Raw genomic sequence first — 27,388 nt, 5'->3', positions numbered from 1 at the left:
GAAAATAAGCAGGATGTGCCTCTTGCCCTGACACCTGTAAGCGTGCCATTGAAGTGACAGGGTGTGGGCATGAATGCTCAATCGCTCAGTCATATCCTACTCTTTGTGACCCCATTGACTATAGCCCTCCAGGCTGCTCTGTCCATGGGATTATCCCAGAAAGCATGCTGGAGTGGGTTGCCATTTCCTCCTCCAGGGAATCTTCCCGACCTGAGGACTGACTCCATGTCTCTCGCAGCTCCTGCATTGGCAGGTGAACTCTTTACCTCTGAGCTACTTGGGAAGCCCTAAGACAGAGCTCGGGAGAGCAAAGGATCGAACGGAAGTTACGCCTGAACAGAGTTCAGAGGATACAGAAGAGTTCCCCAAGTACGAAGGTGAAGTCGCTCAGTCGTGTCCGACTCTTTGTGACCCCGTGGACTGTAACCTACTAGGCTTCTCCGTCCATGGGATTCTCCAGGCAAGAATACTGGAGTGGATTGCCATTTCCTTCTCCAGAGGATCTTCCCGACCCAGGGATTGAACCCAGGTTTATTCCAGTGAGTGTAACCTGCGGTGTGCAAAGGCACTAAAGATGAAACAATATTTGGATTGACAAAACGTGCATAGAAAGTTTTTATTTTTGTACACGTAGTATAACCTGTGGCCTCAGCCTACTTCTTCCTACGCAGTCTTCAGAGATAACCTTGTGAGGTAGGGTCATCTCAGCTTTGAAGCTTATCTATAGATGAAAAAAGTGAAAGTGAAAGTCACTCGGTCGTGTCCATCTCTTTGCAGCCCCATGCACTGTACAGTCTATGGCATTCTCCAGGCCTGAATACTGGAGTGGGTAGCAGTTCCCTTCTCCAAGGGATCTTCCCAACCCAGGGTTTGAACCAGGGTCTCCCGCATCACAGGCAGATTCTTTACCAGCGGGGGAAGCCCAAGAATACGGAATGGGTAGTCTCTCCCTTCTCCAGTGGATCTTCCCGACCCAGGAATTGAACTGGGGTCTCCTGCACTGCAGGCAGATTGTTTTCCAGCTGAGCGACCAGATGACCATTCCCTAAGAGCATCTGGCCATGCTGTAGGAGAAACAGACCATAATGGCATGCATTCTTGAATAAGCCTAGTGAGGGATTTGAGGAGAGGTCAGACGTAGCTTCTTCAAACCCAGTTTAGTCCCTAAGATGCTGACACCTTGGTCTCGAGAAAGTGGATGATTATTTTCATCAGCAGCAGAGAGTCCCTTACGTTCAAAATTACCTCCCTCACACTGCTGACTAATGTTCTCTCCGCCATTCTGCCTTGTAAGGATTAAATGATGTAATACACGCAGAGCTTTTAAGGAAAGGTCTGGCCCTCCAGAGATGCTGAGTAAATGCTAGTTACTATCATCATCATCTTTATTGTTCTGCTCCACATTCTAACAATTAGGAACTGGTTGGTTCCATAAATCATTCATACCTCAATGTGATTAGGTTGAACCCGTTGCTTTGCAAACATTTGGTGTTTTCAAGGCTCTGAGGATTTTGAGGCAGCTGCACTGTTCAAAGTCTTTGACTAAATTTTGCAGGTGGACAAACCCTAATTAAAATGCAGGATCTGCCCCTTGCTAGTTTTATGACTTTAGTATGCTGGGAAACCTTACTTTTCTCATCTTCAAATAGGGCTGATGATGCTGGCCTTATAATGAAGATTTACTATAAAGTGGTGTTTCTGAAGTGCATAGCCAGCTCTGGCACACAGTAATCATTTAATAAACCTCTGTTCCCTTCCTTTTGACTGTGGGTCCTGAGGGGCAGTTTGGGTTCATGGGCAGAAAGGCATAGGGAGGGCACCACTTTCTTGTCAAACCCAAATCTTCTTTCTGTCTGACCCCACTTAGTCACAGTGGGACCCTGATGACCCAGACCACCCACCCTCCTTTCTGGGTGTCCCACTTCAGTTCCTCTACAGCAGCCTGTTTTACTTCTCATGATCCCAGAAGGCACTGGCTGATAGGCCTGAATTTCCTACTAGAGTCTACACTCGCCATGACCTGGGCAGTGATTCTTTCTGGTTCCCTCATTCCTAATAACTTAGTATATGCTTTTGCTGGGCACTCAGTGGATGTCTCCATGCCTGACAGCTATGAGTGATGTCCAGCCACTTACCAGTGAAATGTTCCACCGGAATAGATTCAGAGGCTAAATATAAGAGAGAAACTCCTGAAAAAAAAGCTTAGCCACCACACTGTGAAACTGGATGATGTCAGAAGAATGATTTTTCCCTGCTCAGAATCGTGTATTCTAAAATTTCCAGGGCCCGCCAGGGTTCCCAAAGCCCCAAGGTGTGTATTACCCTCTCTTGAAGATCCTTCATCTCCTCCAGGAAACGACTCGAACTCTGCCTCTAGTTCTCTTTTGTGTGCCGCTTCACACCCTTGGATGTCCCCATGGGCACTGCTGACTGGGTATCGTGAGGCTGTCCGGCTGGCTCCCCCTGAGCTGATGGTTTCCTGCGACAGCATCCTGTTCTCCCTCCCCACATCTCTAAAGCAGAGTGCTTACCTGCCAGGCACAGTCACATGTGTGCAAAGAAGCAACTGCAGATTCTTGACCTAGATCTGGGAAACTCTGCCCCAAGGGTTTTGAGCATGAGCCATGAACCTCCTAAAACTGGTGGGAAATTGTATGTGTATGCATGTAAATCTACTGTTCTGGTGAGAGAATCCACAGTTTACATTAGATTCTGAAAGGTTTTCATGAGTCTACAAATGTTAAAAAGGAAAAAACCCACTAATTTAGAGATTTTCCACATACTTGTAAATTCAGGCCCATGTTTGCATTAGCTGGGAGATATTTTTTGGTCCTCCAATACCCAGGTGTGAGCTACAACTTGAAATAGCCCACAAGCTCCATCGGGGAGCCATGGATGGCAGTTCTGGTCTTGGAGCTGCTGCTTATGCATCATGGAGGGTTCTCTGAGCCTTTTGAGCTGCATTTTACTTTTTGTCCATTAACTGAGGTTTATAATGCCCTCATATCCTGCAAGAATGCTGTACAGAGAGATAAGGGATGTGCAGGCATTTATAAGCTGCCAAGGGTTGTACAATTGTGGAGTGCAGGTGTTACTATTACGAATGTGTCATCTCTCATGTTACACAGGGTCAGGAACACAGTAGGCAATTGATACATGTACAATTAAAATGAACATGGATAGGGTTTATTGAAGGGAGAGAGCTAGAGGTTTAAGACACCAGTGTCTGTGTGTTCTACAGATCCTGTGAACAATTTAGTGTTCAGGCCTAGAACACAGCTGGGGTACTGAGAAAATGCTTTCCAAACTATATGATAATAGACAAAATGAGCTTCGAGATTCAAAATCCATTTGTTTTGTTGTCCAGAGACTTGAAAGAGTAGAATTGAAACTTAAAAGAATAGAAGCCGTCTCACCTTTTTCAGGAGGCCTCCAGAGTCATCCTCATCACTTTATAATGGAGGCAAAAAAAAAAAATCCTCCTTGCCATCATATCATCAATTTATTGTTCTTTTCTTTTTTGAAATCAACCCTGAATGTTCGTTAGAAGGACTGATGCTGAATCTGAAGCTCCAATACTTTGGCTACCTGATGCAAAGAGCTGATTCATTGAAAAAGAGCCTGATGCTAGTAAAGATTGAAGGCAAAAGGAGAAGGGGGCGGCCGAGGATGAAATGGTTAGATAGCATCACCGACTCAATGGAGATGAATTTGAGCAAACCCTGAGAGATGGTGGAGGACAGAGGAGCCTGGTGTGCTGCAGTCCATGGGGTTGCAAAGAGCTGGACACAACTGAGTGACTGAACAACAGCAGCAGCATTCACACCACAGTCTTAATTCTCTCATTGGGGCCACAGAGAGGCCTGCCGTTCCCAGACTAGACTGATCCCGTTGTAACAGAGGCATGGCACATTACTGAAACTTTATTTTCAAAGTACCTTGCTTCTTGGAATGTTCTCATAGACACCATCTCACTGGGGATAGATAACTGCCACTACTCTCTGCACAACAGATCCAGAGAGATTCCTACAACTTGTCCAAGTCACAAACCCCAGTGTCCAAAACAGGATGTTGTATTCCTGAAGATCATCTCTGCCTGATTTTGGCACCTTTGCTGAATCAAAACTAGAAAATTCTATGGGAAAGATAGATTTTTAGCTTCAAATATATTCCACTTAGAGCTGAAAAGACTATCCCGTCACACTCCAGCCCACATACACCCAAAGAAAAGCTGGATCTCATCACACCAGCTTCGTGTCCCTCAGTTCAGTTCAGTTGCTCAGTCATGTCTGACTCTGCGACCTCATGAACTGCAGCGCGCCAGGTTTCCCTGTCCATCACCACCTCCCAGAGCTCACTCAAACTCATGTCCATCAAGTTGGTGATGCCATCCAACCATCTCATTCTCTGTCATCCCCTTCTCCTCCTGCCCTCAATCTTGCCCAGCATCAGGGTCTTTTCCAGTGAGTCAGTTCTTTACATCAGGTGGCCAAAGTATTGGAATTTCAGCTTCAGCATCAGTCCTTCCGATGAATATTCAAGACTGATTTCCTTTAGGATAAACTGGTTTGATCTCCTTGCAGTCCAAGGGACCCTTAAGAGTCTTCTCCAACACCACAGTTCAAAAGCATCAATTCTTCAGTACTCAGCTCTCTTTATGGTCCAGCTGTCACACCCATACATGACTACTGGAAAAACCATAGATTTGACTAGATGGACCTTTGTCAGCAAAGTAATGTCTCTGCTTTTAAATATGCTGTTTAGGTTGGTCATAGCTTTCCTTCTAAGGAGCAAGTGTCTTTTAATTTCATGGCTGCAATCACCATCTGCAGTGATTTTCAAGCCCCCCAAAATTAAGCCTGTCACTGTTTCCACTGTTTCCCCATCTATTTGCCATGAGATGATGGGACCAGATGCCATGATCTTAGTTTTCAGAATGTTGAGTTTTAAGCCAGCTTTTTCACTCTCCTCTTCCACTTTCATCAGGAGGCTCTTCAGTTCCTCTTCACTTTCTGCCATAAGAATGTTGTCATCTGCATATCTGAGGTTATTGATATTTCTTCTGGCAGTCTTGATCCCAGCTTATGCTTCATCCAGTCCAGGATTTTTCATGATATACTCTGCATATATGTTAAATAAGCAAGGTGACAATATATAGCCTTGACGTACTCCTTTCCCTATTTGGAACTCGTCCACTGTTACCTGTCCGGTTCTAACTGTTGCTTCTTGATCTTCAAACAGATTTCTCAGGAGGCAGGTCAGGTGATCTGGTTATTTCCGTTTCTTTAAGAATGTTCCACAGTTTGTTGTGATCCACACAGTCAAAGGCATGGGCGTAGTCAATAAAGCAGAAGTAGATGTTTTTCTGGAACTCTCTTGCTTTTTCTTTGATCCAACAGATGTTGGCAATTTGATCTCTGGTTCCTCTGCCTCTTCTAAATCCAGCTTAAACATCTGGAAATTCTTGGTTCACATACTCTGGAAGGTTCACGTACATCTGGAAATTTCTTGTTTCATAAAAAAGCCTTTCTCAGTGATCAATGGAAAGAAATAAAGAGAAACAATAGAATGGGAAAGAATAGAGATCTCTTCAAGAAAATTTGAGATACCAAGGAAAAGATGGGCATAATAAAGAACAGAAATGGTATGGACCTAACAGAAGCAAAAAATATTAAGACGAGGTGGCAAGAATACACAGAACTATACAAAAAAGATCTTAATGACCCAGATAACCATGATGGTGTGATCACTCACCTAGAGCCAGACATCCTGGAATGCAAAGTCAAGTGGGCCTTAGGAAGTATCACTACGAGCAAAGCTAGTAGAGGTGATGGAATTCCAGTTGAGCTATTTCAAATCCTAAAAGATGATGGTGTGAAAGTGCTGCACTCAATATGCCAGCAAATTTGAAAAACTCAGTGGCCACAGGACTGGAAAAGATCAGTTTTCACTCAATCCCTAAGAAAGGCAATGCCATAGAATGTTCAAACTACTGCACAGTTGCACTCATCTCACACGATATCAAAGAGAAGGCAACGGCACCCCATTCCAGTACTCTTGCCTGGAAAATCCCATGGACAGAGGAGCCTGATGGGCTGCCATCTATGGGGTCGCCCAGAGTTGGACACGACTGAAGCGACTTAGCAGCAGCGGCAGCACACGATACCAAAGTAATGTTCAAAGTTCTCCAAGCCAGGCTTCAACAGTATGGGAATCAAGAATTTCCTGTCCTTAAAGACTGACAAAACAGTATCCTGGAAATTTTTTTTTTTTAACTTGATAGTTGTGTGTGTGTGAGTGTGTATAGTAGAATCTATCCTTCCATTTAAACAATTTGCCATGAGAGAGGAGTTTTAAATTGCATTTAGTCATTGCTTTAGAATGAATGGTGCTTAATTAAATATTACTTTAAAAATAGGCTTCTTCTCTTTTTCTGTAATTGCATTACTCTTTTGAGGGGCAGTTTTGTTTTACTCTTTAACCTGATTGTGTGCTTTTGGAAAGTACCCTAGTACAGAGTATCAGAAAGCAGAAAATTCTGGCACTTCTCCGACTTTCCATTCTTTCTCCTGTATGGATGCCAGATTCCTTTGGGAAATCATCGTTTGTGAAAGGTCAGGAGCAAAAGCAGGGGGATTCTTTAGTGTATGGTTTCTGCTAATTAGAAACTAAACATCTGTAACCATGTCAGAATTATTTGTATTTGAAAAGAAACATTTATACACAAGTGCTTTTTCAATAACATAAAGCACACTATAACACAAAGTATTATGTGTCAGAGGGGTGGGGGGACAGACAGCCCAGGAAGCTTCCGACAGATGGCTGTACTGGGTGAGGTCATTTGCTAATTAAATCTCAGAGCTTTTTCAGAGTATTTTCTTTTCTCCATCAACTGAAGTTTTCTCACTCACTCCTCCACTAAGCACCCCTCCCCCCCCCACCATGGCCAAAGCAAACATTTAACTCCTTTTGCCAATTACAGATCAAATGTTTAATCATTTTAAAGGGAAGATATGTGAAAAAATGGATGAGTTGGCAAAGTCCTGTCAAAACCATTGGGAAATCTCTAGCTCTCTACTGTAGCCTTAGTCTTCGGTGTCTGCTCGCGTCATGTTGTAAGGTGAGCTATTCTCCATCCTGGAAGTGTCTGCTGATTGGCCCATCTCTAGCCTGCTGTCTTAGGGGAAAAAAACAACACAGTGTTTTGACTTATCCTGTACCTCTTTCTCTTCTTTCCCTACTTTCTCCTACCTATCCTTCTCCCCAAGATGAAATTTTGCTTAGATCATTACATTTGTGCAGAACTTACATCTGTACTTCTACTGTCATATTACGATACATGTCAGTGATGCCTCTGAAGTGTTACACTTTGGTCATAGGGCTTTATCTCTTTACATGCTAAGCGTCAATGGCCCCATGGGCCTAATGGCCCAGATTTTGCCAGTCATTTTTTCTTGGAATATTGATCAATTTTGGAAAAAAAGAGAAGAGGCCATCTCTTTCCCCTACAGAGTCTGCTGTCTTCTGGTCTTCCCCATTCTTGTCTTGGCATTTAAGACATTTATATAAGTTGAATTTTTTTTTTTAGTGGGATGAAAGATCTTTATGTCTTGAGGGTTCTAGTCAAGAATTTATTTAAGCTAAGACTTAACCATATTGGGCTTTCCTTCTTTTCTGTGAAGGCTCTCAGGTGCAGTTTCAACAAAATGGTTGTGGACTCTCAGGTTCTAAGTGTTTACAAAAAAGCAGCCTGTAGATGACTTGCCTTTCTAATGACTTCTGTAGAATCTCAAAATTACCTCTTGTCCATGACTTTCACTTACTTAGGAACTGGCTTCTCTCCCAGCTCTTTGGGTGTGAGGCAAGGACTTGGTGACTCAAGGGTCTATCTCTTGTTCTCTTGACAATAAATTCAGAGCCTGTACTTGGCCATTTCAGACACTCCCCAGTCTGGCCTGACCCACTTCTCAGCCTGCAGTTCCACTGCTCTCCATGAACCTGATTTAGCCAGACACATTTAACAGTGCTGTACCTCAGGGGCTTCTATCCTTCCTTTATGTAGCTGTCCCTGGTTGAAACTGCCTGGTTTCCTTTGGCATCCTTGACCCACACTTGCTTTCCTGATTTTCATCCTGTGCAATACAACAGCCCACAACCTACAACCTGTGGCAGAACCATAGATGTTAATGATGGTTATGAGAAGAGCAAAGTTTCCTGTAGAACTGATGTGAACAAAGAAGCAAAAAAGCATTTGAAATCAGGGCAGTATAAAAGCATCATTTGGAATCGGAAGCAACTGCTTCCCCCATCCCTGCCGTGGGATGTCTCAGCCAGAGCCGGATAGAACATCAGCATGCACAAAGATGTGGATGTAGAGATGTGCATTGAATGGGCTTGTGTTTCTGTCTCCTCTCAGATGTGGTCACTCACCTGTCTACCGCTCCCGTGAAATGGCAGCACGTGCCTTGGTCCCGTTTGTTATGATGGACGAAATTCCTAATACCATCCAAACTCTGTTGGCCAAACTCCCTGACTGCACTGACCAGTGTTTCCGGCAAAACCATATTCATGGGACACTTCTCCAAGTAAGTAAAGTCAGTCTTTATGGCTTTTGTCAAATACTGCAAGATGAACTTTGGTGCTGTCAGCAGGTGACGATTTGATGCACAGGCTTTTCACTTTATGCGTAGATCTGTTTTCTGATGCTGAAAGGACAAGTGTTTCCTAGGTGTGCTTTTTTTCATCATAAACATGAATGCAGTGTGATTCAGTCAGAACATCTTTTGCATTAAAACCTAGGTTTTCTATGGCCTGCTTTTCCATCTGGCTTTCCTCTCTGGAGAAGCTGTGTCTTTTCCATCAAGTATGCCTGAAGAACATTCTGGGCCACTCCCTGTTCACAGTGAAGTTGTGAGCATTCCTTGATACACATCAGGCAGCTTAGTACATTAAATGTCAAACCCTTCTTTCCTATTTTCTCTGTGCTACAAGGGAGACTTCTCTTTTGAATAAATAAGCAAAATGACTTACTGCTTTTAACTTAACATTTCTTCTAGGGAAGACTCAAGTACAATAAATGATTGAGAAATAGACTGCTTATTGAAACAGTCCTTTTTAAACCCTGGCTGTAAATATGGGGATAGGTTGGAATTAGTGGGGTCTGCTGTTCATGTGGCCCATGTGGAGTGGGGCTTGGATGGGATTTAAATATCAGGTCATGCTTCTGATTTGTGAACAGATTTGAGAGATGGCCTTGAGATCCAAATATATGTTCTAAGCCTGCAATCCACACTGCTGACATTGCAGGCAGTGTGTAGAGTGGTTAAAGCCTGCAACTCTGGATCCAGTCTTGTGTGGGTGACGATTTCAGATCCACCACTCAATACCTATACATCTGTGTCTTCTCTTTTGAACCAAGGATAATAATAATAGTATATACCTCTTAGGGATTTCTGTGAAGAATAAATGAGTTAATGCATATAAGGTGCTTATAATAGTACTTGGTCCATAGAAAGATACATAAATATTATTATTATTCATAGTTTTAATAAATCTGTGCTAAAATGAAAACTGATGTTTTTAGTTGCTAATTCTGTCTAGTCAAGAATGTAAAAGAAACCTGGTTTTTGCCTTTCTTCCTTGTTTGTTTTATATATTCAACAAGTATTTATTTGTTGAGTGACTTCTTTATACTACTGTGTCAAAGTCAAAATAAAGACCAAGTTCTTGTGTTGAAGGAGTTGAGGACACTAAAAAAGAGGACTTCCCTGGTAGTCCAGTGGTTAAGAATATGTTTGCCAATGCAGGGGACATGAGTTCGATCCCTGGTCTAGGAAGATCCCACATGCCATGGGGCAGCTGGGCCCATGTGCCTTGGAGCCTGTGCTTACAGCGAGAGAAGCCGCCGCAGTGAGAAACCTGCTCACCGCAACAAAGAGAAAGCCCTTTGCAGCCACGAAGTCCCAGTGCAGCCGAAACTAAATAAATACATTTATTAAAAGCAGAAGACCAGAAAATGAGTGTGCTTAGTGCCACCGGGTTGGTCCTGGGGATGTCAGGAAAGGCTTCCCAGAGAAAATGACATCCAAGAAGAGAGTGGAAAGTAGCCAAGGGAAGGGGAGAAGGATCTCCACCCTTCAGAGGGAACAGCATTTAGAAAGACTCAGACTGGCTGAGAGTCAGCCCACCTGGGAACTGCAGGGTTGGGTGGGACAAAACTTCTCGGGTGGCGGGTCTCAAACTGGTCTCAAGATCTCCTCACCCTCTTGAAAGTTTCTGAGCATCCCAAGTGGCTTTTGTCTATCGATATTTAATTAGAAACTAAAATAGAAAATAAAACACAGGCACTCATGAGCACACATTCCGTTAGTCATTAGAGGGGTGACATCATCACACACCTTGTAGCCTCTGGCAGACTCCACTGTACACTTGGGAGAGAATAAGAATGAAAGAGGAAAGTAATGTCTCAGTGTCATTTTGAAAATAGTTTAATCTTACAAATCTCCTGAAAAGATGGTGCAACTCCCAAGCGTCCCAGACCAGATGCTCTGGCCTCTGTTATGTGCATTATGGATTGTTGGTGGCTTCTTTAGTACAAACTCCTAAGCACTCATCTCCCTTGGTCCTCACTGTATCCCTGTGATGGAGAGGGGTAGGGGTCATTATCTTGGTTATAAAGATGGTACCCTGAGGCCCACACAGTTCTGTCAGACTCTGCTGTTTCTTTGAAGGGAGTCTGTAGTAATGAGTCATGCAGAACAGGCTTTTCAGAGATGCACAGGGGATGCAGCTGAGCTAGAAGGAAGGTTCCGATTGTCGGGGGGCATCCAGTTGTCTTTACTGAAGAGCCACTCTTGGCCAAACTTAGAAGCAGTGAGACTGACATTGTTTCTTTGCTCTTCCACCAGCGGTACAAATGGGCCTCCCAGCTTCATTCCCCATACTCACCTCGAAAAGGTCTGGCTTGCGTTCTACCAGTCTGTCCAGCAACAACATACAGTCTTTCACTCTTGTCTCTGGGCTGCCTTTGCTGTTCTCAAAGTTACTTCTGCTGCTGCATAATATGTGAAACACTGTGGGAAAGTCAAAACCCTCTACCACTGGGGTGCTTGTGGCTATTGCTCTTGTTCCTGAGTGTTAGGGAAATGAATGGCTTGTTGGAAAAAACAACAACTATATGGGTGTTGGGTGCTCGGTATTGTGTTTGTGTTTGTCAAACAGATTCCTGTCTTTACCAAGATTGGCTTATACCCTGGTTGGAAAAAGGAAGTCAAAGGCATGTGAAAATCCTTTTGTCATGTCTGTTCGGGTGTCTCATCTGTTGCAATAGTTCCGTTTCGCTCTGTTGTTCTTTGTGGGGGAAGCAGGAGGGCTTAAGATGGGGAGGGCTCTCTTCCTTATTCCCTTCTGTAGCATATAGATTCCTTCTCTGTATAAAGCTACCTTTGAAATCAGTAAAAGACCTGCACCTGGAAAAGCGATATTAGGGCTTGAAAGGAATAGTCATCTCCATGGGACTTTCAGAGCCAGCTAAGTAAATAGAAAGTTGTTATTTTTTTCAAAAGCAGGAAATCATTTTGTAATCAGAAAACAAATTCTTTCACAGATCATTTTCTTGAATTATAAATTTTGACATCTTTGAAAAATGTTTACATAAATATATTAAACCTCAGAGTTATCTCTGTAGTATACCCTGCAAACAAGAAATATGCTGAGCTCTGAATTTTGGGGAACTGTGGAAGAAAGACTCAAATTATAGGACATGGAAAAAAGGAAAGAACATGTGGGATTTGTTCCTTAATCATTTTAAAAACCAGAGGCTCGTAATTGCCATATTGAAATGGATGTAAGTAACACATGTCAGAAAAGGTGAGATTATCCTGCAGGTTCACTAGAGCCAGTGGTAAATGACATTAAATCTCAATAAAGACTAGATAAGAGCCATGGACATTACCTCATTTGGGAACAGCACTGGCAGGGCTGCCCTGTCTTTTAAGTAGAATTAAACATCTGTTCCTGTTGCCAGAATTCTTCACGTTGGGGACTTGACATTATTGCTAGGTTACTTATCACTCCCAAGAAATCGTGTTGGAGTTCACAAAGTTCTCTTGTATGGAGGAAGAGTTTGGCCAGCAAGCGTGAGGAAAGATTTATTCTGGTTCTTGGGTACTTAACTCACCTTTGGTTGTTTCATAAGGAAATATATACTATTTGAAGTCAAAGACTGAATTCTAAAGTTTTTTCATTTCCTGCCCATTTCCGTTATTTTTCCTATGGTATAGACATATAAAAGGTAATCCTTGCTCTTTCTTTAATTAAGCTCTTTTATTTGGGTACGCTGAAGTGGGTAGTTGAGGAAATTCAGCTGCTATTAAAGCAGAAAAACCACTTTTGCATTTATATGTATGTTCTAGGCAAAGATATTCTTTTTTTCTTCAGTTAATCCAAATAATCTCCACAATTCTACACGTCCCTTTCCTGGTATTACATTGTCTCTATCTTTACCAGCAGAATCTGTTGAACGCTTCAATTCTTTTATTTCAGCTCCCTAAATTTGGAGCCTTGATTTCTGCACTTTGAGAATTCTGGGTTTAAAAGATCCTACTTTCTAGTTGCAGAGCTAAGTAGGATTGCTGTATCCTTGGGTTGACATGAAATATTAACCAGGGATGGGCCACACACACACACACACACACACACACCAGGGATGGGCTAGGCCCACACACTATCACACACACACACACACACACACACACACACACACACACATACACACACACACACACACACACACACACACACACACACACCATTCTCTGTGTTTCTGATGAGGAAATTGAGGTGAGCCTGGGAAAGTGACTTGAGATAAAGTCACAGAGATAATCAGGGTACAGAGAAGACATTAAAGCCTACACGCCTCTTGTGTTTAGAACTTGCTGCCTCCCTGATAGTTATGTGAATAATGACTTTTTATGCCTAGGGAAACCAAATCAAGAATCTATCTTTGCTCTGTTTTTAATCCCTTATCACTCAATTAGTCTGCTTAAGGCTAATTTGATATACTACAACACTGGAAACAAAGAAGTCCGTCCATATTATATAGAGGGACAGAGGATGCAAGTGAGATCCTGCAAAGCTACAACTGGTAAAAGCCCTTTCAAAGTGCTTACTGTCCTTTCTTCCCTCTGCTCATCTCTTTACCATCATTTCTCTTTGGTCTCCCATTTAATACTCCTAACCTGGAAATACAGAATTCTCAGGACCTAGGTCATAGCCAAGTTCACAGTTGCCAAACCTCTGTCTTCCTTGAGGGTGTAACAAAGCCTCTCAAACTTGGGCAACCAAATAGGTCCTAGGCCTGGGAGCTGCTGGGACCATGTAAAAGGGGTCAAGATTGAATTCAGTTCACTGTGGAATGCCTGCCCTGTTCTAGGCTCAGTGAAATCATGAGTTTGCCTTTTACCTCCCAGTGTGGGGAGCTGTGGGCTAGAAGCCAAGTGAGCCAGTTAAACCCTCAGGGACAAGGGGGCGTATGAATAACAGAAACAAAGATACGGCAGAAGATGAAGGCATCAGTCTTAAAAGGAGACTGAAGCTAAGGGATTTCTGCCTTGGTCTGTAAAAGCCTGATAGACTCTGTTAGGGCCAGAGTTCACATCTTTATGGGGTGGGTGTAGGGGTGCTGGGCTGGGAGAGACAGCACGAAGACAGAAACAGAGGAGGACCGTGGTGTTACCTTTGTGGAAAAGAAAAGCAGAACACTAAGAAAGAAAGAACGATGGGCCGCTTTGGTCTGCTAGTGGTTTGAAGGAATCGCAGTTCAGGAAAGAGGAATAAGACCAACCACCCTTTATTCTCTGCTGTAAAGAGAAGCAGTGGAAACAAATAAAAAGTCAGTAATGGAGGTGGCCTTAAGTATAATTTCTGTTGGGGTTTTCTGAATAAGGAAATAAATGGCTTTAGGGGAAAAAAAAGAGTTTTTACTATTATCGTTGCACCAAAACCCATGAGTAAGTGGAATTTGGAAGAATGATCACTTCCATGTTTTCAAAATGTGACCATATAATACAGCACCTTATGCCTGAAGAATTTTAACATCTTTCTCGTATTTCTTAAAAGTGCAAAATCGTGAAACATAAAGTAGAAATTCTCTCGAGCTGTCCAGAGATGAAACATTCCTTGACAGATTCCACTTGGTGACCTAAGCTTGGCCTGTCTCCGTTGTTTATTTTCTACACAGAAAATAGAATTTCAGAATGGAAAATCAAAAACAAAAGATGAAATTATGCTGATGTTGTAAGTTATAAATGGACGGCTGGTCAGTGTGCTTTTTTTTTCTGGAATGAGTCATGAAGAAAGGCTCACTCTTGTCACTAGTGGCCAGATTTACTCATTCTTTCTGAGTACTTGTGTTCCTGTGAAAGGAGAAAAATCTAAATTGCTAGGTCCCCAGTCCAAGAAACACTAAGGCAGAGCTTCACATGGCTGTACGTGTGTTAAGTCTTTACTGACCCCTTCAGCACCCAGGGAGTCTGAGTGAGGCCTGCAGGGGCTGGAGGCTCCAGGAAGTCACCTGCAGCATCTCTTTATCCCCAAGTGCCAACGAAAGGTTATATTCTGCAAGTGCCTTGATGTGAAAAGGATTGGGAAGCCCTGGGCCCTTAAGTTCGAACAAACAAACAAACTAGACCTTGTTAAATCTTACCTTTTGGCAATATATTTCTATCTGGATATAAGCCCAGAAAAGTCATTTTTAATTAAAATGCTTCTCTTGAAGATGAATTAATCCCTTCCTTATAAATATCGAAAGGCTTTTATTTAATGTGTGTTATTTAGGGAGCCTGTTCCAGGTGTGGGAGACAGCTTTTAGCTGCCAGGTCTGGAACACTGACGGTAGTACGCTGTGACCATCACTCGCCAGTGTCGGGCTGCAGTTTTCCAGTGCTCTGTCCTGACAGTATGTCAGTCAGGGGGGTGTAGAGTTCAGAGATTTTTCAGTTGCTGTATCCCCTGGCTATTGTACTGTTTGGAATTAGAGATGGGGAAGTAATGGTAGAAAAGAGTATACGTACGTAAGTATGTATGTAGATATAACCCACACACATACATATGCACGTGTATAGAGATGCCAGTTGTTGAGAGAGTGGGTGTGTGTTTGTATATTTGGGAGGGGGTGTATGTACTGAGGATCTATGGCGGCTCTTCTGAATGAAGGATATTAATCCCATCACAGTGATGAGAAAACAGAGTAATAGAGGTTATGAGTTTGACTAGTTATACAAGGATAAATGGCCAAAATGTAGCTGAGAGTTAAAGCAACTTCTCTGGAAGAAGGGAAAAACATTTTTGGGCTAGAGTAACTCTCTCCAGGTCTTTCAAGGTGTGGGGTAAAGTGGAAGTTGACACCATCTATTTGTTCATTCAGCTGTTGATTGAGCACTGCTCTAGGTGCTTAGAATACATCAGAGAACAAAAGAGACAGACCTTGGCTTCAAGGATCACAGCTCTCAAAGAGTGTACATTCTAGAAGCAGGGAGACAGGCAATAATAAATGGTATTACAAGGAAACTTACTCTGATTTATTGTATAAAGTATAATAAATAGGTATGTCATTTATTAAGAAGTAATCACTGCTGTAGACAAAAGGAGCAAGTAGGCTAAGGAGAATCAGGAATTGGTAGGTGAAGAGGCATTTTGAAAAGGTAAGTCTTTTGAGCAAATCCCACCAAGAGACAAAGGATAATGTTATTATTCTTTAAAATAAAGAATAAACGTCTTTTCTCCAGAAATTGGGTTGGTTACACATGTGTATATGTTCAAGGCTGAAGATCCCCTGGAGAAGGGAAAGGCTGCCCACTCCAGTATTCTGGCCTGGAGAATTCCATGGACTACAGTCCTCGGGATTGAAAAGAGTCGGACATGACCGAGTGACTTTGACTCCGCTTCACTTCATTTGTAATCATGGGAAGTGCCTGTGGAGTGGGCACTGGTGGCTATGCAGGCCAGAGAGATGTCGTTACATAGAAGCTTGCATGCTTTGTAAGGTCTCCATGCTGTATGTGCAGGTTACGGGGGACTGTTTGAAGTCCTTTCCCTGCAGAATCACAGTCTGTCTTGGTTCCTGTGAGCTTAGCCAAATCTGAAAGTATCACATTGCCTCCTCGCGCTCTAGAATGATCCTTACCCGAACTGTGTGGCTGGGCCTTAGAGATAGGGAGTAACTGTGGAGAGAGTTTGTTTATTCTCTTATTTAGCAGATAACTGTTGCGTAGGGATTTTTGTTTGTTTGGGTTTGGGGAAAGATTTGTTTGTTTCTCTCTGGGCCATGCGGCATGGCATGCAGGATCTTAGTTCCCTTGACCAGAGATTGAAGCCATGCCCCTCAGTGGGAGTACAGAGTCTTAACCACTGGACCGTGAGGGAAGTCCTATTGTGTGGTTATTAAGTGCATAACACTCAGCTAGGTTCTCTGGAGAATACAAAGAAAAGTTAATATATGACATGCTTTCTGCCCTCAAGAAGCTTGTGAGCTGCCATGGAAAACAAGCCATCCACACCGCAGACTACCCAGAGACACGCTGTTCTAGGCAGGTGGTCAAGAACGCATGTCTGAGAGGAGAGCTCAAAGAGGCTTGGGAAGAACCTTTCAATTAGTTTTCTGTGGTGGAGACAAGGGGCTTGGTGAGAGCCAAGGCGCAGAGGAGGGCAATGCAGAAGCTTTTTGCAGAGGAAGTGAGGAGACAAGTCAGGTCTCGGAGTGCTCTGGGGAGCCATGGTATGCCTAGCCTTTACAGCGTGGTGTGTCAGGCAGTAAAGTGTGTGTAGGAGCATGTTAGTATGTTGTTTCTTGTCTGTCTTCTTTTTAACTACTATTTATACCAGGTGTATCACATACACAATGTATTCATGAGGCCCTATATAATTTCTGAGTAAGTCTGCAGAAGCCAGGTGCATGTGCTCAGAGAGGGCATTCTATGCGGTGAGGAAGAGCACAGGCTTCGGGGCCAGCTTGCCTCCGGCTGGGTCCCTGCTCTGCTGCTTGCTATCTGTGCTGTTTCCAGCGAGTTGATTTCTGTGCCTCTACTCATTCCTCTGTAAATGGGCAGATAAAACTACCTCCCAGTTTGCCTGTGAGGTTAAATGAACGAACTTAATACATGGGTCATGCATTCCGAGGTCTCCAGCACATAGTAAGTGGTCAGTGCCTGCTGGTTATTATTACTTTTTGGTGCTGCGGCTGCCACCACGATGACCACCACTGGGTTAGGGGTTTATGATCCAAAAAATGTGAGGACCACTGATGCAGATGGTGAGTAAAGGATTTTGAGCTACAGAAAACTGGGCTTTAGAAAAATTAATGTTGTGTGTCGAAATAGTAATGTAATAATCTCTATCGATACTTGAGTGTGTGCGTAAGAGAGAAAGAAGTCTGTTTTCAGCAATTTTGACTTTATGTGTTAGCATGCTTCACAAAGACGTTCATCAGCTCAGTCAGCATTCTGTACCTTCCTGTAGATCACACTGAAGACGATAAGAACTCAAATTAGTTCCTGCCTATCAGGTTGTTTTTCCTTGCACCTGTTTTGCTTTGAATTATACCGCCTCCCCCAGGCCCCATCAGAAACCCAAGGAAAGGAGCACTGCCACGCTGTGCCAGACAACGGAGTCTTTTACCATTTGAAGGCGGAGATTTGACGTTCATAACGGGAAAGGGAAATGCAGGATCCTCCTAGACAGATTATCTAGCGCTTTTCCGAGTTCGTTTTTCATCTTGGAAGACACACTTTCCATCCCCTTCCAGCCTTATTGTTTGAGGTTTTTTTTTGACAGAAGATAATTCTGGATGTACTTCAAGAACAGAGCACAACAAAACACCACACTGTGGGCACTCTAGGAAGCTCCTGTCATTTCCCAGAGTTCCTATAAATATCAGTCCCGTTAGGTGATTCAGTTCGTTTGGTGGGCCTCCATCTCGTGAAAACAGTATTATTTGCTGTTTGGTTTTGGTTCTGCCAATCTAACAGGCAAAAGGAACGCCTCGTTGTTTCTATGAGGGAAGCATTTTTGAGCTTGCAGAGCACATGTACTTGTTGCATAGCCGTGGAGTTTATTTAGAGCACCCAATGCATTTCAGTTGGCTCTTCAGAAGAGCTGTGGTTGAGAATAGCCAGACAATGTGACAGGTGTCTTAGAGGGCTACAGTAAAATCAGTCCTGGGCCTAAGAGAAAGTTTAATTAAGCAATAAAAATCTTTCTATTTTAAACCATGTTACAGTTCGTGACATTCTTATATTTCTCTGTACAGTTGACTCTTGAACAACAGTGGGGGTTGGGGTGCTGACAGCGTTCAGTGGGAAGCCCATACATAACTTTTAGGATTGCTGGGTCTTCATTGCTCGTAAGGCTTTTTCTAGTTGCGGCGAGTGGGGGCTCCTCTTCATGGCAGTGTCGGGCTGCTCGTTGCGGTGGCTTCTCTTGTTGCAGAGCAGAGGCTCTAGGGCACGTGGGCTTCAGTGGCTGCAGCGCATGGGCTCAGGAGCCGCAACCCCACCCCCAGGCCCTAGAGCGCAGGCTCAGTAGTTGCGGCACACGGGCTTAGTTGCCTGGTGGCATGTGGGATCTTCCTGGACCAGGGATTGAACCCGTGTCTCCTGCATTGGCAGGCAGATTCTGAACCACTCAACCACCAGGGAAGCCCCACAAATAGCTTTTGACTTACTTAGTAGCCTACTGTTGACTGGAAGCCTTAATGATAACACAGTCAAGTGACATATTTATAGATGTATTATATACTATTATGATTGTAAGCTAGAGAAAAGGAAACATTACTAAGAAATCATAAGGAGGAGAAAATCTACCTTTGTAATTACTGTACTTTGTCAATACCATTAAGTGTGCATAGTCTGTTTACAAAATGAATCTTCTATCAATACCTACATCAATATTATATGATACAAAACACTAACCCTAGGCATCAAAAATGAAAAGATAGTATGAAAAAGAAATTCACATTTATTTACAGGTATAATGATTCATGCATTGATATCGCAGAAACAGCAATGTGACCATTTCATGGTAGCCTAGCCTGTACATTATGAATAGAACTGTTATGACCTACAGCATTAAAGTCATATTCATAATACAATGTCAAAAACATTACACTTTTTAAAAAACTGCTCACCAGTGATAATAGGTTGATACTCTTGTTTCTCTAATAACTAGAGAGAAAGGTATACCATATGATAATGTAATTCTTTGAAAGCAAAGTTATAAAATGGTAAGAAAACTAACACATTATTAATTTTGTCTAACCATCTCATCCTCTGCTGCCCTTTTGCTTCTCCTCTGCTTCTCCTTTGCCTTCAGTCTTTCCCAGCATCAGGCTCTTTTCCAGTGAGTCAGCTCTTTGCATCAGGTGGCCAAAGTATTGGAGCTTCAGCTTCAGCAACAGTCCTTCTAATGAATATCTAGAGTAGATTTCCTTGAGGATTGACTTGTTTGATCTCCTTCCTGTCCAAGGGACTCTCAAGAGTCTTCTCCAGCACCACACTTTGAAAGCATCAGTTCTTTGATGCTCAGCATTTTTTATGGTCCAACTCTCACATCCATATGTGACTACTGGAAAAATCATAGCTTTGACTGTATGGACCTTTGTCAGCAAATTGATGTCACTGCTTCTTAATACACTGTCTAGTGTATTAAAAAGTGTATTAAAAAGACACATTTCTAGTGTCTAGGTTCGTCATAGCTTTCCTTCGAAGGAGCAAGTGTCTTTTAATTTCATGACTAAAGTCACCATCCACAGTGATTTTGAAGCCTAAGAAAATAAAATCGGTCACTGCTTTCCCTTCTTCCCCATCTATTTGCAGTGAAGTGATGGGACTGGATGCCATAATCTTACTTTTTTAAATGTTGAGTTTCAAGCCAGCTTTTCCCTCCTCCTCTTTCACTCTCATCAAGAGATTCTTTAGTTCCTCTTTACTTTCTGCCATTAGAGTGGTGTCATCTACCTATCTGAGGTTGTTGATGTTTTTCCTGGAACCTTGATTCCAGCTTGTGATTCATCTAGCCCAGTGACCACAGGACTGGAAAAAGTCAGTCGTTATTCTAATCCCAAAGAAAGGCAGTGCCAAAGAATGTCCCAGCTACCGTGCAGTTGTGCTCATTTTAGATGCTAGCAAGGTTATGCTCAAAACCCTTCAGGCTAGGCTTCAGCAGTACATGAACTGAGAACTTCCAGATGTACAGGCTGGATTTTGAAGAGCATTTCACATGATGTACTCTGCATACAAATTAAATAAGCAGGGTGACAATATCCAGCCTTGTTATACTCTTTTCCCAATTTTGAACTAGTCAGTTGTTCCGTGTCTGGTTTTACCTGTTGCTTCTCGACCTGCATACAAGTTTCTCAGGAGATAGGTAAGGTGATCTTGTACTCCAGTCTGTTTTCCACAGTTTGTTGTTCTCCTCACAGACAAAGGCTTTAGCATAGTCAATGAAGCAGAAATAGGTGTTTTTATGAAACTCCCTTGCTTTCTCCATGATCCAACAAATGTTGGCAATTTGATCTCTGGTTCCTCTGCCTCTTCAAAACCCAGCTTGTATACCTGGAAGTTCACAGTTCATGTACTGCTGAAGCCAGGCCTGAAGGGTTTTGAGCATAACCTTGCTAGTATGTAAAATGACCACAATTGCATGACAGTTGGAACATTCTTTGGCGTTGCCTTTCTTTGGGATTGGAGTAAAAACTGACTTTTTCCAGTCCTGTGGTCACTGCTGAGTTTCCCAAGTTTGCTGATATATTGAGTGCAGCAATTTAACACTATCATCTTTTAGGATTTTAAGTAGTTCTGCTGGAATTCCATCATCTCCATTAGCTTTGTTTGTAGAAATATTTCCTAAGGCTCGCTTGAGTTCATACTCCAGGATGTCCAGCTCTAGATGAGTGACCATGCCATCATGGTTATCTGGGTTATTAAGACTTTTCTTGTATATTTCTTCTTTGTATTCTTGTTACTTCTTAATCTCTTCTGCTTCTGTTAGGTCCTTGAGATATCTTTCCATTTATTTGTGTCTTTGATTTTTTTCACCAGTGTTTTATAGAGTTTTCAGTGTATAGATCTTTTATCTCCTTGATCAAATTTATTCTGAGTATTTTGTTTTTCATGCTACTGTAAATGAGATTGTTTCTTTTTCAGATAATTCATTGCTAGTGGATAAAAGTACAACTTGTTTTGTATGTTGATTTTGTATCCTCCAACTTGACTGAGTACATTTATTGGTTCTAACAGGTTTTCTTTTGGTGGAGTTCTGAATTTCTATATATAAGACTATGTCATGTGCAAACAGAGATAATTTTGCTTCTTTTCCAATTCAGATGCCTTTTATTTCCTTTTCTTGCCTGCTTTCTCTGGCTAGGACTTGCAGTACAAGATCTGTATCATTAGCTTCATCTTTGTTTTTGCACATTCCTATGTTGAATAAGAGCACTGAGAGTAGGCACTCTTGTCTTGGCCCCAGTCTTAGAGGAAAAAGCTTTCAGCCTTCCATTATTGAGTATGATGTAGGCTTGTTGTGTTTGGGCTTTATTTATGTTGAGGTTCGTTCCTTTGTATACCCAGTCTGTTGAGAGTTTTTATTGCGAGCAGATGTTGAATTTTGCCAAAGTGTTTTCTATATCTGGAAGATGATCCTCTGATTTTTAGATTCTCTTCTATTAATGTGATATGTGACATTTATTATACTGCATATTGTTGACCCATCCTTGTATCTCAGAAATGAATTCTACTTGATTATGGTATATGATTTTTCAGTGGGCTGTTGAATTTGGTTTACTAGTATTTTTGCATTTGTGTTGATCAGGGATATTAGCCTGTAGTTTTTTTGTTTTGGTTTTGTTTTCTTGTAGTATTCTTCCCTGGCTTTGATAATCAGGGTAAGCTGATCTCGTAAAATGAATTTGGGAGTGTTCCTTCCTCTTCAACTTTTTGGGAAGAGTTTGTGAATGATTGATTTAAGTCTTTAAATGTTTCATAAAATTCACCAGTGTCCTGGAATTTCTTTGTTGGGAGGTTTGTTTTTTTTTTTTAATTATTGTTTATTCAGTTTCCTTATTCTTTATTGGTCTGTTCAGGTTTTGTTTTTTTCTGATTCAATCTTGTAGGTTCTTATACATGTTTTTAGGGATTGACCCTGTTGACCAATTTGTTGGCGTACAATGGTTGATACAAATGTCTTTCTTCTTTGCCATCTTTATTCTTGTGTTCCATTAGACCCTCAGATAATAATGCATTTATTCAATAGAATGATGTATGCATCTAGCTCCTAGAGCTGTGCTGACCATTCTGACACACTTGACCACCCTGGACTCCCTCCTCCCACCCCCTATTTCATACTTTATTTAACCTTCACTCTCAGACCGTTAGGTTTCATCTTTGCCCTTGCACATCATCTGTGTTGCTCCTCCCAGTTAACAGTTCTGTCTCAGTGTAACAGTAGTAGAGAGGGGAGGAAAGGCCCTGGAGTAAGACTATCTGGGTTCAAATGCCAGCTCAGCTGTCAACTTAGATTCCTTAACCTTCATTCCGGATTCTGTAAAATGGAGAAACAGATAGTTTTCTGGGGATAGCTGTGAAAAAATGAGGTAAAGCAGAGTGATCTAATAGTCAGATCACTGACTCTAATGGTCTCCAGAAGAGGGCTGGGGAGGGGCATGGATGTGCTTCAGGGCAATAAGGGGCTCTTTTCCCTTATTCTGTTCTAAAGCTGCATTGGTTGTGATCTCCTCGGTGTGCAATGAGTTTCATGATCACTCTTTTTTTGTTGTTTCTTTAAAATATAAATTCATTTATTTTAATTGGAGGCTAACTGCTTTGCAATATTGTGTTGGTTTTGCCATACATCAACATGAATCCACCACGGGTGTACACGTGTTCCCCATCCTGAACCCCCCTCCCACCTCCCTCTTGAGTGCAGGATACTGTTGGGGATTCCTAGCAAGTCTCAATCTCCACATTCCAGATGGTCCCTTTTTTTTTTTTTTTTTAATTTTTTTACTAAATGAAGGTAGACTGTTGCCTTTCTGCTCCATCCTCCACTTTCTTTTCTTAATAATAAAGGGAACGTGTGTTACATACTTAAATTAATGGCACTCTGGGGCAGTTGTTAGGCATGCACAGGTGTCATATGTTTTAATATTTGACCTGCATTCATGTTGAAGAGGTAGGCCTCTCTCTTCCCTAGGATCTTAGTCATTCTACTTGGGATGCCTTTTTAATCTTAGCAAAGCGAAATTCAGGTGAAGGGGAAGTTTTTCGTTAACTACCTGAGAACCATATTTCCCAAAAGGGAACTAAAATTGTTTGGAGTTATTTTTTATATAAAATTAGTTTAATGTTTTTTTTTTAATTATGACTTTGAAGAGTTTATAAGTGCCAGAAAATTCCATCACCTTTGTTACACTTCAAAGAGATCAGTATAATTAACATCTCAAATGTGCTATTTGACATTTTTCCCCCTTATTCACTATTTAAGCCTTTTAAAAGTATCTATTTCATGTAGATGGTAAGACAGGTTTTACTTACGAGTTTAAGTCAGTTTATAGCAAAGGAACATTATGCCTTTCCTTTCTTCTTGAATTACAGGACATGTTGTTTCTAAAATACAGTTGTAGTTTCCTGTTTTATAATTTTTTTAAGTATGTGAGACATTTACTAGTCCAGTTAACAAACTGCTTCTTTTATTCTGAAAAGTGATATTCATTGATCAGCCTGAGAGAAAATTTAGTCATCAGGTCTGACTTTCAAATGTTTCTTTAGAGCACAGTTATAGGGCAGTTGTTTTTATGAAAATTTATGATTGAGCATACACTCACATGTGTATGTATGCATTTAGAATTAAAATGATGGAAATTTGAGTCCATTTTCTCATAATGAGATGGAGATACAGTACAATCTATAACCTGCCAACTCCAAATGCTGTGGTAGGTTTCTGAAGATCAGTATCAGCGCCCTGCAGCCCGTAATCTCTAAGCGGTAGCAGGGCTGCTGCTCTTGTACCCACTCCTCCCCAGGACCTCCTCGGCCTCCCTGAAGAAGGAGGGGGACTTCCTGGCAGTCCAGTGGTTAAGACTCCACACTTCCATTGCAGGGGGCATGGGTTCAATCCCTGGTCAGGGAACTAAGATCCCACATGCAGAATGGCACAGCCAAAAAGAAGGAGGCGGGCCGTATTGTTTTGCATTGATGTCTTCAAGGTCATTACTTCATCTACTCTGGATCAGTGTATAAGTTACTTTGGTAATCTTCCTTTGTCCTCACTTTTCCTTCTTTGTTGTTTTCACTCTTTCTCCCTCCTGAAGGAGAGTGCAGAGTGAATAGAGATACACAATTCCCAGCTACCTCCCCATTCCAGAAGTTAAATCTTGGATATCACCACCACCTCCGTCACAGTGAGTTTGGTCAGTGGAGGTAGCCTGTGTGTGTGTGTGAGGCTGGGCCAGGAGTGGCGGCGGTGGTGTGCCTAAAGCCGTCTACAGATTAATTTAAAACAAAAGCAAAAGCAATGCCAAAAAGTTGACCTCAGGGTTTATATTCCAGAGACTAGATCTGAGGATTGAAAACATTTCCCTTTTGCTTCCTTGCTTGGCCTTTCAGAGATGGGGTGGGTCGCCGTGGAGCAGAAGCAGCACTCTTTCCCAAAAGAGTCGGGCACCATCTAGAGAGCCTTGTCACTCAGAGTGTAGGGCCAGGCCAAAAGCGTCAACACTGCCTGGGGCTGATCCAAAATGCACAATCCTGGGCCACCCCAGACCTGCTAAATCCACATCTGCATTTTCCCAAGAGCCCCAGTTAGACGTGTATGCTCATCACAGTTAGAAGTGCTAGTCCAAGTAAGCCTTTTCCAGGATGTTGCTGTGGGCTTGTTACCTACTGCCGCCTACCCATACTGATGTGAATAAATAAATGATTGAACAAATAGATAAGAGGTACAGAAGGATTCCAAATAATTTATGTAGTTACCTGCCAGTGCCTCCATCAGAAGGTGAAGCTTACCTTCCCTCCCCTCATCCCTGGAGTGTGGGCTGCATGCAGTGACTTGCTTGTACAGAGCATGCAGAGAGACAGAGAGGAGAATAACTCCACGGTGGAGAAAGCTGGCCAACACCACCCCGTTATGTGATCCAGCCTAATATCAACAGTGATAAGTCATGTTGCTAGTGTGTGATAGTATGTACCCTTGTTATATGATGAGAATGGCATGTCACCTGTGTGGTCTTCTTCCCAAAACCCATAATCCTAGTCCAATTAAAAAAAAAAACCAAAACAGACAATCAAGGGACTTTTTACAAAATGTCTGACCAGTACTCCTTAAAACTGTTGTCATCAAAAACAACTGTCACAGACCGGAAGAGCCTGGACAGTATACCCTGGTACCTGGATAGGAAACAGAGGACAAAAGGTAAAAACTAGTGACATCTGAATAAAGTGTGTAAAGTTAACATAATGTGCCAATTGTTTTCTTAGTTGTGAGGATGAATCATAGTGTGGAAGGTGTAGCAGTGGGGAAGCTGGGAGAGGGATATACAGAAGCTTTGTGTGCTGTTTTTGCAACTTTTGGTTTCATCTAAAACTTACTCTAGTACGTCTGCTTTCTCATCCTCTCACTTAGAAGACCAGATTTTCTTTCTCATCGAGCAGTGGTGGGTAGAGGTAAGCATGCTGTATGTGTTCAGATTGCCAGAGCCTCTGAAAGGCTCTTCTGCATGTCAATAATTACTGACACCTGACTTCATCCAAGTGCTGCATTTGGGCCTTGATCTGGAAAGTAACAAGAGTCCTCACTGTTGACCCCAAGCAGGTGTTTGTTAGTTTGCTTCTAAGTGGAATAGAATTAGTTTTCATCCATTTAACAAGTGACCTTCAGTAACTGAGGCTGAGTGTTTAGAATATGGCTCTTTCTCATTGTCTGGGAACATCCCGGTAAATCCCTAACACTAGATTCATTTCAGGAGGAGGGGCATTTGTTCTGTGTACTTTCAGCTTTAGAATCAAGAGAACTTTGAAAATGAATTGAACCAAATGGAGGCCATGTTTGGAGAGAAGGTGCTTTTCATTAAAAATAAATGCCAGCTCATTTGTCTCAGCTGCTGGTAGGAAAAAAAAAAAATCATCCAAAGGGTCTTTAAAAGAAGAAGAGGCTCTTTCTTCAGGAGCATAGCAACAGTGTCTTTCTACCTGACAGTCTAACCAGAAGGCTTGCACTTTCTGAACTATATCTTAATACACACCAAATAAAGTAGAAGACAGTACTGCTGGTCACGTGTAGAATTCTTGGAAAGGACAGAGGTAGAGAAGGGCTATTTCTGTTTTCTATAAGAACAATGTTAACCATGCTGTGGCTCTGGGAGTTTCTCAGTGTTGATCTGACTTCAGGGGCCTCCTTGAGTCTGAAATGGTTTGCACTCAGGTGCTGTTTTTTGTGTTGAGTTGTGAACACTGACACCAGTTTCACAAAATTCTCTAGCAAAATGCTTTTGCCTATTTTATTCCTGCTCTTGGAGGCTGCTGGTACAGGCCCTGTGCCGATTTTCCTCTGCCGTCTTACCACCATCAGCAGTTCTGTAACAGGATTAAAGGGATACCTCCATTTCCAAAAATAGAAGTTCAAGAGGCTTATTGCCCAGCAGAGGGAAGTCAAAATAACCCGTGTTTTATTCTTCTGGCATACAGATTTTCGGTTTCCCACACTGGGACCTTGTATGTAGAAAATGAAAACAGTCACAAAGTTTTCCTCAGTGTCAAGTTGTGTTGAAGCTCACTACAGCTTCAATTTAACTCTCTTCTTTTTGGAAAGAATTAGGTATAAGGTGGATTCACCTTGACTATTATTCAGTGGCTGAGATGCCAGGCTCTCCTGACAGAGTGGAAATAAGACCCCAGCATTACCGTTTTAAAACTGAAAAAGCATAAAGAGAAGATACTATGTTTTATTGTAGTCACTTCATTCCGCACAATTTATAATCTTGCAGTTTTTTTTCTCTTTTTTATTGAAGTACAGTTGATTTACAAAGTTATATTCTGCTGTACAGCAAAGTGATTCAATTATACATTTATACATATAGATCTAATTCTTTTTTCTATTCTTTTCCATTATAGTATGAGAAATTGAATAATATCCCACAGTTTTAATTGCTTCATGCTTAGAGTTTCTTTGAAACCTGTGTTATTTTATGGGTGGAGGAATGATATATGGAAAGAGGTTTGGGATCTAGGCTTGATGTACTGTTTCCACTTTGAGGGTATTTAACTTGGGGCAAATCACTTAAATTGTAAAATGAAGCTTCAGTTCAGTTCAGTTCAGTCGCTCAGTCGTGTCTGACGCTTTGTGA

General features: G+C 42.1%; 1 protein-coding gene across 2 annotated transcripts in view; it reads left to right on the top strand.

Annotated features, from left to right (window-relative positions):
* The window catches only part of THADA (THADA, armadillo repeat containing), a 328,090-nt gene that overhangs the window by 168,602 nt on the left and 132,100 nt on the right, over window positions 1-27,388 (top strand). For both annotated transcript variants that reach the window (XM_013967596.2, XM_013967597.2), the window contains exon 30: window positions 8,417-8,585. In XM_013967596.2, coding sequence (XP_013823050.2) covers window positions 8,417-8,585 — 169 coding nt within the window. The remainder of the gene's footprint in view (window positions 1-8,416; window positions 8,586-27,388) is intronic.

This window comes from Capra hircus, chromosome 11 (assembly GCF_001704415.2).
Source record: "Capra hircus breed San Clemente chromosome 11, ASM170441v1, whole genome shotgun sequence".
NCBI lineage: Eukaryota > Metazoa > Chordata > Mammalia > Artiodactyla > Bovidae > Capra > Capra hircus.
This window is presented reverse-complemented; position numbering and strand designations above follow the sequence as displayed.